Source organism: Tiliqua scincoides, chromosome 6 (genome assembly GCF_035046505.1).
Source record: "Tiliqua scincoides isolate rTilSci1 chromosome 6, rTilSci1.hap2, whole genome shotgun sequence".
Taxonomy (NCBI): domain Eukaryota; kingdom Metazoa; phylum Chordata; class Lepidosauria; order Squamata; family Scincidae; genus Tiliqua; species Tiliqua scincoides.
The window spans coordinates 63,603,793-63,619,500 of record NC_089826.1 but is presented as its reverse complement, the minus strand read 5'-3'; the positions used below and the strand labels follow the sequence as shown (position 1 = coordinate 63,619,500).

General features: G+C 40.1%; 1 protein-coding gene across 3 annotated transcripts; it reads left to right on the top strand.

Annotated features, from left to right (window-relative positions):
* The first annotated feature begins 51 nt into the window (after positions 1–51).
* VPS37A (VPS37A subunit of ESCRT-I) lies at positions 52–15,302 on the top strand. Of its 3 annotated transcripts, none has more exons than XM_066632820.1 (12): positions 52–218; positions 2,751–2,820; positions 3,612–3,726; positions 4,976–5,076; positions 6,424–6,637; positions 8,232–8,302; positions 9,177–9,304; positions 10,035–10,093; positions 10,182–10,250; positions 11,606–11,749; positions 13,074–13,154; positions 13,690–15,302. In XM_066632820.1, the coding sequence occupies exons 3-11, from the start codon at positions 3,682–3,684 to the stop codon at positions 13,152–13,154; spliced, it is 912 nt and encodes a 303-aa protein (XP_066488917.1). In that variant the 5' UTR covers positions 52–218; positions 2,751–2,820; positions 3,612–3,681; the 3' UTR covers positions 13,690–15,302. The 3 variants fall into 3 exon arrangements, with proteins under 3 accessions (XP_066488917.1, XP_066488916.1, XP_066488918.1); XM_066632819.1 differs by having other exon boundaries at positions 52–247; positions 2,746–2,820; XM_066632821.1 differs by having other exon boundaries at positions 124–218; positions 2,746–2,820.
* Positions 15,303–15,708: the final 406 nt, after the last annotated feature.

Below are 15,708 nucleotides of genomic sequence, written 5' to 3'. Positions count from 1 at the left end.
CCCGCGCGCGCGCGCCCTTCCTTGGCAGGTGCCGGCTTCGCAGCTTCCGGTGCGAGCGGAAGTAGCGCTGTCGGCGGAGAGGAGACGCGCGCTTCGCCGAGGGGAGGATGAACTGGCTCTTCCCGCTCTCCAAGGGCGGCAGCGCCTCCTCTCCCTCCGCTGCCGGGACCCCGCCGCCCCCCGCCCTCACCAGCCTCCAGCAGCAGAAGCAGCGCCAGGTCGAGTCCCTGCGCAGCGCCCACGCCGCGTGAGTCGCTCCGCCCCAGCCCCACACCTCGGCCACGGCGGGCGGTGGCGTAGCTGGAGGGTGCGGCGCAGGTACGCCGGGAATGGCTCCGAAGGGAGGGGCCGCTTGCCCGCTGCGCCGCTCCCTCCAGCTACGCCACCGTGGTGAGCTGCTGGCAAGTCTCACGGCCGCACCACTACTCGAACACACTCCCACACACAGGCACATTCGCACACGTCTCACAGTCTCTCGCAAACACACACAGACTCAGTCGCACATTGACACTCTCACACACACACACACGAACCTTCTCTCTCACACATAAAATCCCACAGTCTCTGCTGTCTCACAAAATCACACAGATACACTCACATTCACGCACAGAGACACACACACAAACACACAGACTCTTTCTCACTCATTCACACACACACACAGTTACAAACACTTGTACACGTCTCAGTCTCTCTCACAAACACACTCACTTGCACTCAAAAGCATACACTCTTGTACGCACACACTCTCTCACACAAACACACACACACACAAAATCACACACAGACTCTCACCATCACACAGATACACTCTCCCACACATTGGCACTCTCACACAAACACACACAGACTCTCTTTCTCACACAGACACACACGCAAAGTCACACTCGCACACGTCTCAGTCTCTCTCACAAACACACATGCTCACACACTTGCATGCAAAAGCATACACTCGTATGCACACACTCTTACACAAAGACATTCTCACGCACACAAAATCACACACGCACATTCTCTCACACACAAAATTACGCGCAGTCTCCCTCTCTCGCTCTCACAAAGTCACACACATACTCACTGTCACACAGATACACATTCACACACAAACACATACCTTCTCTCTCACACACACAGATAACATTTGTGATATGTCCATTTATTTAGCTAGCCAGTTGTCAGGTTAGGGCGAGGGGAGAAGTGGTGCTCCTGGGGTGGATTTGCCCTGGAAGTCTCCCTGCCCTGCGTTTATAGGTCACTAAAGCAGAGGCGGAGCAGGAGGAAGCAGCCTATGCACTGTTTGGACTTGACCTGAGTCAGTTGGCTGAGCCCGTGGCACTCTGTTTAGCACCAGGGCCCACCTGGGTTTATGAGACTTTAAAAAAATTCACTTTACCAGCTGCTTTATCCTTCTTAATATGTTGTGGGGCATCTTCTGCTGTGTTTGAGCTCCATGTTCATTGGATCAGGACCATTCTCATGATCTGTGTGTTCCCCTTCTCCTGGCCGGGGCATGTTTGCCTACTTGCAAGTAAATGTGTACTTGTGGTTCAGTTTCACCTTCCATAGAGCTCAATAGATTTTCTTTGTCCACTTGGAGGGGACAGACACTTTCTTCTCAAGAGTTTTTGGTGGCCTGTGTTCACTGAATTGTGACCATTCTGATGGCATTGGAGTCCTCTTGGCCTGCCCTTCAAAATGGACCAAGGAATGGTTGTCTCCTCACAAGTAAATGTGCACATGCGACTCAGTTTTACTTTCCATAGGGAATCAATATGTTTTCCTTGTCAGTTATCAGCTTGTCAGTTTCACCACCCACCAAGCGTTGGGTCACAACCCATAGTTTGAGAACTGCTACTGTAGCGTTTATGCCCATATTAATGTTTACTGGAACAGGGTAAACATCGTAGTGATTGTGAATTCTTACTGGGAGACATAACTATTAATATAATGACTTTCAACCTCCTCTATTCCAACAAATTATTCCAGTTGATTTAATGTTTGTATGCTGATTTTCCAACAAGATTTTGTTTCAGAGTAGCTCCCAGAAGTGACAGATATTGGAATAAATACAGTTCAGTCAGCATAACGATTATCTTAATCACAATATCCAGACACAGTTGCAATTCTAGTGTTAGAATAGAAATGAAGTAGTATATGTTAAGTTTAATTTTAATCGTTTTAAGTAGAAAGATGGTTTCTGTATGTATGTTGATAATATGAAATCCATACAAATAGTAAAAGCAAAATTAGGTGTGGTTGTTGTTAGCTGACAAATATGATAGTTTCTCCAGTAGCAGCACTAAATATAAATGGATTAGTCATTACTGTTCATGCGGTCCAGAGGAAAAGTGTTGAAGTTGCATCTATTGAAAACTTACTGGCAGGCTGATTTAGTGGGGATAGAGGGATGGGGCTGGGGAAATAGGATGATGGCTCATTGTCCCTTGTCATCAGGCAAACTGCTCCATTCTGGACTAGCTGCAGGCTCCAAAATGTCTTCAAAGCTCTTTCCATGTGGGTTGTAAATTCAAATGAGTTTGTGTCAGATGTCTGTGTGGCAAAAGCAGGAAGAAGTGGAACATGGGGTGTGTGATCCAGTAGCTCCTATAGATTGTGGGGGAAATGTAAGCTTTTCTCTCTCATGGAAATTTGTCTTTAACATCCTAAAGAGTGCCCGTATTCTTTCAGTTTGTTGATTTTGGTATTCTGGCAATGTCTGATAAATACTTATATTTCTCTTAACAGTATAGCTGAAATACAAAAAGATGTGGAATATCGATTGCCGTTCACTATAAACAACCTGACAATTAACATTAACATGTGAGTACTGTGTGATGTAATTATGTTCCACTTTGAAAACTGAACACAGCTTTATAAATCAGGATAGATATTGTTTTACTAACAGTGGATTGAATTAAGCACCTTGAACTTGAGTACTTGAAGTGAACTAGAGTGGAATCTACTATTGTGTTACTGTGCCTCAGGTATACCTCAGTAAATTTTAGTAAAAGAAGGAAAGGATAACATTTAAAAATGTATTAAGAGTTTACTGGCTGCATCTTGCTGGTAAAGTTGTTGATGCCACTGTCCATATTTATTGGATTCATTCTTTGAGTCAAATGCAAGCGATAATCAGCCTTAGTCAGAATTTTCATTTGATTAATATTCCTCTTAAAAGTATTCATTTATAGATCTAGATGCTTCTAAAGGTATTGTCATGATGGGAGCAAACCTTTATTTCATAGTACTGCGGCTAAGACTTGAATATGAAATGATCAGATCAATAACTTTCAAAAAGTGATTTAATTGTTTGCTGACTATCTAGCACAAGTGAGCATGGGGTACAAAGAAGCCTTGAACAACCTGAAGCTGCCCATTGGCTTTGAGTTTCTATCTGTACTGTATTGTGGGCCATAAGATTTAAATTACTGACCCATGTTTGTGAATGGGTGTGCAATGGAAGCTTCTGGGGGTGGGAATTGCACCTCTACTGACAAACTTCTTGAGAAGGCAAATCTTACATTTTGAAAAGTGTTGCATAAGAGTTCTAATAAGACAGGTGATAATCATCTTAGAGCAATAGTAATAATCAGGTTTCTTGATGTTTACAGCTTGCTTCCTCCTCAGTTCCCTCAGGAAAAACCGGTCATCAGTGTTTTCCCTCCCATACGTCATCACTTAATGGACAAGCAAGGAGTATACGTGACATGCCCTTTAATAAGCAATGTATGTATAATGGTAGAATTTGGGGAAACAATAAAGGGGAAATCTAATAGTAAAATAGAACATATTTTTCCAAGGTGTATAGGTTACAACAATTATACCATATTGGAAAATTAATGAAATTTGGAATGAAATGGCCCTTGCTCATCTACTAGAGCAGGGGTGCCCAAATCCTGGCCTAGAGGCCATTTGCGGCTCCCAGGGACCCCCAGTCTGGCCCACGGGGAGCCTCCGGTCTCCAATGAGCCTCTGGCCCTCCGGAGACTTGCTGGAGCCCACACTGGCCCAACGTGACTATTCTCAGTGCAAGGGCCAACTGGTTGACCTCTCATGCAAGCTGCGGGTCGAGGGCTCCCTCCGCTGCTTGCAATTTCATGTCTGTGAAACAGCTGCAGCAGCAAAGGAAAGGCCAACCTTGCTTTGTGCAAGGCCTTTTATAGAGCTATCGTGAGACCTTCCTTCATTCATATAAGTTCCATCTCTAATATATTCACTTGTGTAAATTTATTCAAATTTTAAGTGTAAATTGATTATTTTTTTCCTGCCCTCCAACACAGTGTCAGAGAGATGTGACCCTCGTGCCAAAAAGTTTGGACACCCCTGTACTAGAGCATGCATTAAGATGAACATTACTTTTGTGTATTTCACAAATGAATCTAGAAGCCAAAATATTTTGAAGTGGCTTTTGAGAGTTACAGCACAATCCTAGGCGGGTCTACTAAGAAGTAAATTCCACTAAATTTAATGGAACTTACTTCCAGATGTGTATAGGATTGCATCCTTAATTTAGGAGGAGGTGTTTTTAACATGAGAAACTCTGAGCGTTCTTTTGACAAATCAGCAAAAACAGAAACATTTGATATTAGTTTTATATTTCGAGTGTATGCGTGAGTACACTGAACATTCAAGTATTAGGTTTGCAAAGGATGAAATACGTACATGAAGTTTCATGTAGAAAATGTGGAGTAATCGGTATACCCTCTACTTACTAAATGTATTTTACAGAGTGCATACTCTTATTTCACTTCCTGTGAATCCCCATTTGTATTAAATTATATATACAATCCAGCCCCTTATTTCTGCATACAGAGGACACATTGCAGAAACTTCTATGTGCACAAAACTGGCCCTGGTGCCTTTGTATCTATTGCTGTGCCTGCATCCAGCTCTAGGGACAGCCCCTGTTAATTTTGCATGATTATGGATTTCTCTTGGAGACTGAATCTAATACAGCTTTTTAATCTTCTAACAGTTCACAATGCATTCAGACCTTGGAAAAATTGTCCAAAGTGTACTTGATGAGTTCTGGAAGAATCCTCCTGTTTTAGCTCCCAACTCAACACAATTTCCCTAGTAAGTAAACATAGAGTGAATGGCAACAAAAATTCCAGAAAGAAAAGGAGAACAAATTATTAAACAAAAGGTGAAACTTGTCTTACCTTAAATTTGAATTGACCCACTGCAGAGCCCATTTAGATATCACAGCCAAACTGTGGCCATGGTTAGGGCTACATCTTCTCTACATTCGCCTTCCTCTCATGCATTTTCAAAAACTATAGTTTGTATGTGTGTTGATCTGGGAAATTATGGTTGTGGCAAACCATAATTTCCCCCTAAGACAAAATTGAAATCATAGTAACCATGGATTGTCCAAATTGGCTAATATAGCAAACCAGTGGGCATGGAAGAAAAGTGAGTATGAGAGGGGAAGTGAGGACATCTGCCTGAGGCACAACCTCGACAGCCCAATCCCATGGTTTGGTTTTGCTGTCAAAACAGGGCCTATTGTAATACTCTAACATCAGGTCAGTTATCAAAGAGTGTGCGTGTAACATATTTTTTGTCAAGATATAGTGTAATCTGATACATATTCACTCAGAAACATTTTGCTTATTTCAGTGGAATTTAGTTGTGTAGAATTAGACTGTTTGTTGCCCCTTTTCGTTGGACCCAACTCATGCATTTTGGAGACTGTTTTCTTACACTCTTCATTACATGTTGTGCGTAACTCTTGGGTCTTAACATTTGGAATACACAGGAATATTTATAATTAAACTCAAAAAACATATTTAGAGCATGAGTGGCGACCTTGTGACACAGGCAGCAGGAATTTGTGATGTTCCTGGATAGCGGTTGGAGGGCCCATTGGCCTAACAGTTGTATAGAGTCAAACCTCCCACCTTTGTCACATGCCCGAAAGGCTCTTGAGTTTCTCGACCAGTTCAACACCACCACCACCCCATGTTTCATGGCAAATTTCTTTTGAAACTGTGGGACTTTCAAAAGCAACTTGTTATATGGTGCAAAAATCAGCTGTTTAAAGTAGAACATAAGGAGTTTAAAATCCCTCTGAATCATGCACAAAGCTCTTGGGTATGTCTAAAGAAACCTTTGCAATCTTTGCCCAATCTTACTGTACTAGCAGCTGACTGCTTAAGACAGAATGTACCGAAAGCAGTGCCATTGGGCACTCAAGACAAGGATGACATTACCCTGTTGCTGTTGGTAGAAACCTTGGCACAGATGTTCAGATTACTGGAGTGAAACATTATGAGGTGTATTTAGATGATTGTTACAACTGTCCTTGGTGAGAAACAGTGCCCAGCAATGTTCTTTTGTTTTCTTTAGTACGCTTCTTCTTTGGAGATGGAAGTAATTATAGAATTAGTTGTTGACTGTAATTTTTTCCTCTGTTCTTAGTCTCTACAACAAACCAGCTGGAGTTCCCTCATATGCTCCTCAGAATTTTTCGTTTCTTTCTCCATATCTGCCACAAGAAACAAATAGGTCTAAACCATCTGTGCCAGTTGCAGAATCACTTTCTTCAGGCTACACTATAGACAGACCTGCTGCTCCTTCCCATGCCATAACAGTCCTGCCATTACCAGTTCCAACAGCAGAAACGTCTTCACAGGTTCGTATATGTGTTGAGCTTCATAATTCAAACTCAATTTGCACCCAGACCCACTCCCAGTAAGTGTTTAGAGAAGTCAGTAGTAATGGCAGTATTGTAGCATCTTGTAAATATTTTGAGTTGGTTGACATACTCTGTAGACTTCATAGGATTCTAGGACAGAAAAGGCTACCATATAGAGGTCCAACCTTGTTATACACAGATTTTTTATACACAGATTTGACTCAACTCGAATGGCCACTGCAAATGAGAAGGAATGTGCTGATCCCTGGAGAAGGGGAAAAATGCACCCCTTTAAAATGCTTTTTTAGTGTTGTAGAGATTTTTATCTCAACATGATGAGAAGGGCCCTTTAAATTATAGGAAAACAGTCCTTTACAGTAGTTAGAGAGAGGGCAGCCAGCTGACAATCCATCAGTCATTCTCTCTCCAAGAGACCCCCTCCCTTCCCCCTGAACACCTGAAAGAAAGATAATCCTTTCTAGGCTCCTGGAGAGAGACTGATTGTTGGATTGTCATCTTAATGACTCTATCTTAACATCACAAAGGTCAGCAAGGCTATTTTTAAATCACCTGAGCAAGGGACTTTGTTTTTTAATGTTTTTTAAATTAATTTGCTATAGTGTCCAGTGAATTCTGGAAATGGAATCCAAGTGAATAATGAGACTCAACCTGTATCTCCTTAAGCTCCATGTGTGCAACAGCCACCAACTCCAATCATACAGCCCACATGCTGATCAGCCAGGAAAATACTGTTCTTTTATGTCATAGTTATACAGCAAGAAAAGCACTGTGAACACACTGGGTTCTACAGTGTCCACAGTATAATACTCTATATGACTTGAAGAAGAAAATCTTATATTCTCAACGTGATAGAGACATTGGGAGACATCCTCCAAATGGAGAAGTAGTCATGAAGCAACCTGCATCATTTTTTACAACCAGAGAAAGAGAGAGAGAACCCCAGGGTCCATTAGTCAGACTCCACTAGAAGTTCATTTCCCACTTCTGATGTGTTTCCCAGTTTTGATGTTGCTGTTTTAGACAGCTAATATGTACATCAGATCTGTCGACAAACCATGAAGCCATCATCTGAAACACAGTTTTGTGTCAACATGGCTTCTTCAGAACAATACCCTGCTTATTTTTTAGTTAACATTCTTTCCAGCTCATCTCAGTCTGTTCATCGGAAATATATTTTTCTACTCATATCTCTAGACTTTTTTGATGAAAATGGATTGTATCCTATTAGTGCAATCCTATTCATATCTACTGAGAAGTCTCATTAAGTGGGGCTTACTTCCAGGTAAGTCTGTATAGAATTACAGCCATTGTCCCTTTGAAGTCAGTGGATCTTAGTCAGGACCTTGGGATACGAACATGTCCCATACTACGCTGTTTGACACTATAGGATTTCTTTCTTTCCTGTTTAAATTATAGTTAACTGTTTCTGTCAAACAGATTTTGTTTAGCTGATTGAACACTATCTGTTTGCTTTATAACTTGGCAGGAAATAGTTTTCTTGCTTTTAATAGTTATATGTCTTAGGGACAAAATGCCATTCAGTCTCTTACCATCTTGTTAAACTTTTCAGGGGAGTCAAAATGGATTCAGTTACAAGATGCCCGATGTTCCAGAGGCATTTCCAGAACTGTCAGAGCTTAGGTAAAGATACAAAAAGCAAAATTCTTATGTCACAGAGAGGTGTAATTTTTAAACCATAAACCAGATCTTCACACATCTACATGTGCACTTAAATAATGTCTTTCAGAGAAACTCATAAAGGAAGTGGTTCTCTTGTGTTTTTAGAAAACTTCAGGCTAATTGCCTGTATCTGCAAAACCTTGGTGAGTGAAAAGGTTCTAGTAATAATTGTCATTAGGTTACGCATACAAATATTCCTTCAGGAATATACATGTTTTTGTAGTAGCTGGGCTACAAGTAGATTGAACATACTCCTGCTTTTCTGAAGGAATGGACTTGGCATGTACCTTGATTTCAGTTGAACTAGAATGCTTCTTAATTTGCTCAAGCAGTCAACCCGACCAGTTTCACAAAAATCTTTCTTACTCCCTTGGAAAATAAATAGGATCCAGCTATCCTGGACCTGAGTAGTAAAGTGAAACATTCTAGTACCCTGTTTGCTGCATTTGTTTATTTTTGTAAACAGGAGTTTATATATGTGTTCCTTCATTGTTGTTTTTATGCTTTGTTTATTCATATAAATTTCCATAAAATCTGTTTTTGCCATAACATACAGCATTCCTTCTTTGCTTGTTCAAAAACAGTTGGCATTCCTCATAAATGTGACAGTGATTGAATGCAAGCTTCTAAAATGACATTGCATTATAAGATGAAAATGTATGCAAGGTTTCTTGCTTAGAGCAAGGACTAAGAGTAAGTACATCAGGTTTAGCCAAAGAACAGGATATTCACAAGTTGAAACAATTAATTAGTCTTAATACACGAATGTGTAACTGATCTTGTACTGAGAATTACTCTGTTGAGATGTATTGTTTTTGCCTTTTTTGAATTGCAGCATATTGCAACTGGAAGACATGAATGAACAAGAAGACCTGCTGCTGCAACACTTTGTGGATCTGCCTCAACTGAAGCAAGTCATTAGTGATAAGGATGATTTAGTGAAAAGTATTGAGAAGCTAGCAAGTAAGACCTTGTAATATTTGCAATTGGAAGATGGTGTTCTGCCAGATTCCCAATCCAAGCCTCACTTAGGGAACTTATGCTCACTCTAAGCTAATTAGTTTCCCAACAATGCCCCCAGTTCTCTACTGCAGTACTGCTAGACTCCACCACCAGGGTAGTTTGCCTGTTTAAACTGCAGGGACCCAGTTCCTAAGGCAGCAGTCCTTCCAGGTATAGCAGCACACCTCAGCTCCCCAGCTCTCCACAGCCTGTTTGAGTAGTCCGTTAGTCAGTGGGCCAGATAATCAGTTAGCCAGAAGGTCAGTCCACAAGGCAGAGCAACAGTCCAGTAGGTCCTTTAGCCACAAAGTCAGTCAGAGTATCCAGGCCAAAGTCCAGAGTCAATAAGCCAAGTCACAGTTCAAGATCAGATTCCAGGTAATTCAGTCAAATCAGTCAGAGTTGCCAAGCCGAAGTCCAGAGTCAATAAGCCCAGTCAGTCTCCTCTCCAACCTGTACTCCTTCTACAACCCACAAACCCTTCCTGCCTCAGGTGCTCCTTAGGTACCTCATTGCCTCTAGTGGCTGCAGCTGCACAGCACACCCTTTGCTGAAAGCCCAGGCCTTAACTCTTAAAGGGGCCACTGCAGACACCACATTCTACCTCCTTGCCAGATCTTCCACGATTCCAATACAGATGGTTATGGGAGTAAACAGTAACCTAAAATTGAACAGTGGGTTTATTTTGCAGAAAAAAATCTACTGTTGGAACCTAGCTTGGAGACAAAAAGACAAGCTGTGTTGGATAAAGTAAGTGAATGAAGAAAAAATTATTTTGGGGGGCTTTGGAGAAGGTGTTTTAAGTTTTGCTTTTTCAGAAATTTTGTGTTTCTACTAGTATGAACAGCTTACTCAGTTGAAGGCTACTTTTGAAAAGAAGATGCAACGACAGCATGAACTTAGTGAGGTAAGCTTTGCCCCATTACACAACAAAAAGAACAACTTTTTCGTAAAGTAATCAAACTTATGGATTTCATTACCAAGAGATACAAAAATAGCTAGTAGCTTAGACCTGATCTGCACATTTATGTATCTGTCAGAGTTATATCCAGGTCTTTCTCCAAGGAGCTCAAGGCAGCATACATGGGTGTTATTCCATTTTACTTTTGCAACAACCTTATAAGATGCCTGGCCCAAGGACATCATGTGACAGTGAGCTTACATGCTGCCTCATGAGGCGGTAATGTCTGAATGAAATGCACCACTTCAGATTGTAAGTGGGTGGGATCATGTTTTGAATGTTAAAATGAAAAAATGATAATTTAGTGAAGAACGCTGAAGATGTGGTAAGAAAGTCTTCAAAATTTAGAGAGACTTTTGCAAAAAGAATGAACAACATAGATTCTGTATTTGTAGGTATTTGCCTTTGCAGCAGCTTGGAACTTTTATATTATGTAAATTGGTGTATCTGTTAGCTGTACTTCCAATTACTAGATGTTGGGGTAAAAACACTCTGCTGTGAGCTTCCCATAAGCATCCAGTTGGTTGCTGTTGCAGATGAATATTTGGTCTACTTTCAGCAAAGAAGTTCTTGTATTCTTTTTGCCAGGCCACAATATATTTCAGACCTTAATTCATGCTTATGATCTAGCTGCAGTTCATCAAGCATTGCTCTGGTGCATTGTCCACATACTATATTTCACTGAGGCTTGTGCATTAGTATTGAAATGAATGGGAACACAAATATTAAAACTCAATTTATTTGCAGTATTATATATAAAATAGATGTTTATTTTACATTGTTATTGTTCTAAATACAGCAAACAGGCTGCAATACCAGTTTTAAAAAAAAACACCAAACTCATCAAATCTTCTAGAAAAGTTGAACTGAATAAATTTTTAATCAAAGAGGACATATGCATACTCTTGTCTAGATCTGTTTGTCCATCTTTGCAGATTGTCTTGTTTTAGATTTGAAAGGAGCCCTACCATGGTTTTCACCTTTGAAAACTGATGTCATGATGCCTTGGAAACTTGCAGTATTTGTAGAGCCTTTTTGGAGTTTGAACTCTCCAATTGGTTGAGAGAGAGCCCTTTAACTGGGACTTGAAAGAATCAGCCCTGTATCTCAGCAGGTTTTTCTATTTTCAGGAATCAAGGTGACTGCAAATAATAATTCTGTTCTTACTTGTTAGTTCTACATTGGTCTCAGAATGGCCTTACAGCAGAAGAATCTCCCAACACTTGATTTACTTTGTGTTTTGTAAGTAGAATATTATTGCCACTGATGTTTCTCAGTTACACAGCATCTTATTTTCTCAGAGTTGTAGTGCAAGTGCTCTGCAGGCAAGATTGAAAGTTGCTGCTCATGAAGCTGAAGAAGAATCTGATACGATTGCAGAAGACTTTCTGGAAGGGAAAACAGAGATAGATGACTTTCTTAGTAGTTTCATGGAGAAGAGAACAGTAAGTTTTTCACATTTAATAAAATTGTTAAATTTCCAGCAAAAATATTTCTACAAAGAGGTTCCCTTATCTTCATAAACTTCTTCCTCCTCACTGCAGCCCCTAGTGCTATTCTGGAGCCCTCAATGTTCAGGATTAACTTAAGTGGATAGGGGGCAATGGTAATAATTGGGGATCCCGCTTTATGTGAGCTAAAGTGTTTTCCAATTGAGCAGCAGCATCTTTGGATCCGAGCCCATGCATCAGTGTCATATGAGTAAACAGGAAAAAAGCACTTTTCATGGTGACCTAACAAAAAAGGATACAAGTTTAAACAAAATGTGCAGGGCTGCTTATGATTAAATGAAAATGCCATGGTTTCAGTTATCTGTGGATCCCCTCCACCACTCACTCCTTAACATTATTTAAATGCTTACTGGACCAAAAATGTTCTTGCTTTACAGGTTGCTGTAAGCATAAAAGCTTATAGCAAAGCACAAGCAACCTGAACACCTGAAAAAAATAGATAGAGGTTAACAAGAAGTGAAAGTTAATTGCTTCCTGTTAACCTTTCTAATTTTTGCAAACCATGTAAATTTTCCTCTCTCCGCAAGTGATGGGATTAACCAAAGCACTTCTTTGGGATTAACCAAAGTACTTCACAAAGTACTCAGGAAATACTTATTGGCCAACCAAGTGCCTTTATTGATCAATCTTGTAGTTGGAGAACAATAGAAGAACCTATTAGCTGGGACTCTGGATCCCTTCTTCTTTGCAAATGCATCAATTCTTGGCCTTGGTGTGTGTGCTTCTTAACTTTGATTTGGTAGAGAGACACCACTACCTACAAATGTTTGGGGGGAGGGGGGAGACAGATGAAGCAGAATTTATTCCATAATGCCTTCTGCAATAAATGTGCTAGCCTTTAAGGTGCTACAAGACTCTTTGCTTCTGCTGTGCTAAGAATGCCTCTGAATGTTTTGGTCTCTGATAACATGGATAATTTAAAATAGTGTCCAAAGTGCTGTTTGACTTGAAACCAAAATTCAACTTGTACAATTAGTTTTTTGCCCTGTTGAATTTCACAATTATATGCTCGGTGAATTTTTATCCTTCTTTGCAACTTTTGTTCGCAAAGTGGGTTGTAATTAAGAAAAAAATTATGGCACTAACAGTATAATAAACACAACTAATTAGAGTGATCGAACATAGTATGGGTTGCTCTCAAACTGTATTTGAAAATGAAATGGGAACTGATTCATGTGATAACTGGCCCAACAGCCTAGAAACAAAGTTAGCATGTAGAATATACAGAAGCAATGTTTAAGCAGTCATTCTCTTCTAGGTTTGTCACTGTAGAAGAGCCAAAGAAGAAAAGCTTCAACAGGCAACAGTAATGCACGGTCAATTTCTTGCCCCATTATAGGTATGTTTGTCCACTGGGTTCTTCTCCTGTATATCAGAGTCAGAATTGTCTAAATCAGTGATTTTTCAACCTTTTTCATCTCACGGCACACTGACAAGGCACTAAAATGGTCAAGGCACACCACCAGGTTTTTGACAATTGACAAGGCACACCATGCTGCCAGTGGGGGCTCACATCTCCCATCGGCACTATTAATAAATGACCTTCCCCCAAATTCCTGTGGCACACCTGTGGACCACTCACAGCACACCAGTATGCCACGGCACAGTGGTTGAAAATGGCAGGTCTAAATATTCCATAGCTAGAAGAGAGAAGATTATGGGCAGGGGTGCAATACGTAAACAGGATATAAGATACATAATTGGAATATTTTAGTCTAGCTTTTAATTTTGTATAAAGAAAATATAAGGCAAACCATCAGGCAGAAGAAATGCATCCACTTCCTAGTCTGGATTCATTTGAAATGTTGCATCTGTAAGAACTATGTTTGTATACAGTGAGAAATGTGACTAAGTAGTTGTGTTTGTATTCACAGATTTCCAACCAACTAGAGTTGCCAAGGCAAGTGAACAAATCCAGCAAAATACATGTTTGTATCTATTCTTTTGCTAAGAAGTGTTTCATCATGGTTGTATTCATAAACGAGACTGTATACAGAACTGGGATGATTATTTTGTACAAATTAGAGCAACTTTATATTCTCATTTTATCCAAGAAATCCTTCTACTGCAATTTTTGCACTAATATTTTGTGTATTTATTATTGATAATCTTACCATATTTAAGTTCCTGCTGCTTTCTCCACCTACTTTATAGATTAAATATCTACACATGTAATTTTGACTAGATTTTTAAATTTTATACAGCATAATTCATAACTTTTGTATTAAACAGTGGCTGGTTTTGGGTTTGTAGAAATGTTACTTACTCAAGTAAGTTGTACAGTGTTGTGAGGCAAGATTACACCTGTTATGTCCTCTTCACAAGATAGAATCAAAATTTACTTCTTTGAACCAGGTTTTCAACCATATTTATTTTGTACTGACAGTACATTTGAATTTAATATTGAAATTGAATATTGGTGGCTAGGAGACTTACAAGTTTGGGAGGGTTTAGCACTGCCTTATCACCCATTGGGGAGATGATAGTTGATTTGCCTACATCTAGGATTAGTCTGTTTAGGAATCTGATATTCCACCATTTTATATTTTCCCCTCCTTGTGGTCTGCAGTTCATTCCTGTTAAGAATAGAGCAGAAGATTGCATAGATGGATCTGAAACATAGGAAGAAGCTTCTGCTTCTTTCCTTCCCATCTCGAACTACGCTTCTTTTGTAGCTTCTTATGCTACATGAGAAGTGTAAGAAGCAAAAGCATGCACATGTGTAGGAGTGTGGGCAGATCTTTCAAGCATCTTAATATTTCTATGTCTGTATCACTTCTTGTGCATTGCTCCAGTTGGGTATGTATGTAACTGCCTTTTTGAAATCTTAGAGATTGAGGGGATACTACCCTGCATATAATACAAACACGTGGAGCCCCTTGAGTAGCCTGGAGCTTTCCTTCATCTCTGGCCCACCTGGTTCAGGAATCTGTAAACCTAATAAGTAAATTTGTCCATATATTTGTTCTCTATGACAGTGGTATAATCCTGTTGACTTGAGTTCTGACTCAACCTCCTGAACTGAAATTCAGAGTCTAATACTTCACTAAAAATAAAACCAAAGAATGTTGTCGTATAAAAGCATTTTAGATTATCTTCTTACCTCATGGTGCTGTTGAATGATGTCATTACTCTTTCAAGGAACTCAAACTACTTCATAGCTATTGCATTTTTAAACCCCATATTTTTTCCTGCATAATTAGACAAACCTGTAAATGGTCATGTAGCAGATAAATGTATACAGTTGGAATTAGTCGGAGCGACACTTTTTCCTTGTGTCACTCACTCAGCTCTATTATTAAGTTAAACCTTTTTTGTGGGTGGCTGTAAAGGCTTTTCAAATCATTTTGTGTATGGATAGTTGCATTTACAAACCAGATTCCACAGGTGAAAAAGTATCTGTAGAGGTCAACTTTACAATACTTTGGAGACTCCTCTTGACAATGTTGAGTCTTGTACTTGAAATAAATAGTCTGGTGGAAATACGTTTACTACGTGTCATTTAGACAATATTATCAGCTTTGTTGCCTGCAGTTGTTTTCAGGAACGTTCACTCCTAACACCTAAGAGCATCTGAAAATACACCAATTTCATTTCTTGGAGAAAGAATTACATTTTTACATACTTCTGACCATGCAGCTCTGCTACTCTGTGCTGCTTGGGGTAGTGCATTTGACATTTAGCTTCTGTGTAACAGAAGAAAGCCAAGCAGCAGCATTGCATTCCTTCTGTCTTTCACCAATGCATATTTTTTGTGGCGTAGGAGTGCGTGAGCTGCCAGAGCTGGTGCTGTGTGCAGGGTGCTGATTCAAAAAGGAAAAAAATTCCACTGTGTAACTGAAGGGAAGGGGGAACTAGAGTCCCCAGCTCACCAAAATGCTGCGTGGAGGTAT

Excerpts from the sequence above, each read along its gene's own strand:
- VPS37A (XM_066632819.1), top strand. The coding sequence starts at position 108 with ATGAACTGGCTCTTCCCGCTCTCCAAGGGCGGCAGCGCCTCCTCTCCC. Across the intron at positions 5,077-6,423 it reads AACTCAACACAATTTCCCTA|TCTCTACAACAAACCAGCTG; the intron begins GTAAGTAAACAT and ends CTCTGTTCTTAG. Across the intron at positions 6,638-8,231 it reads CAGCAGAAACGTCTTCACAG|GGGAGTCAAAATGGATTCAG; the intron begins GTTCGTATATGT and ends TAAACTTTTCAG.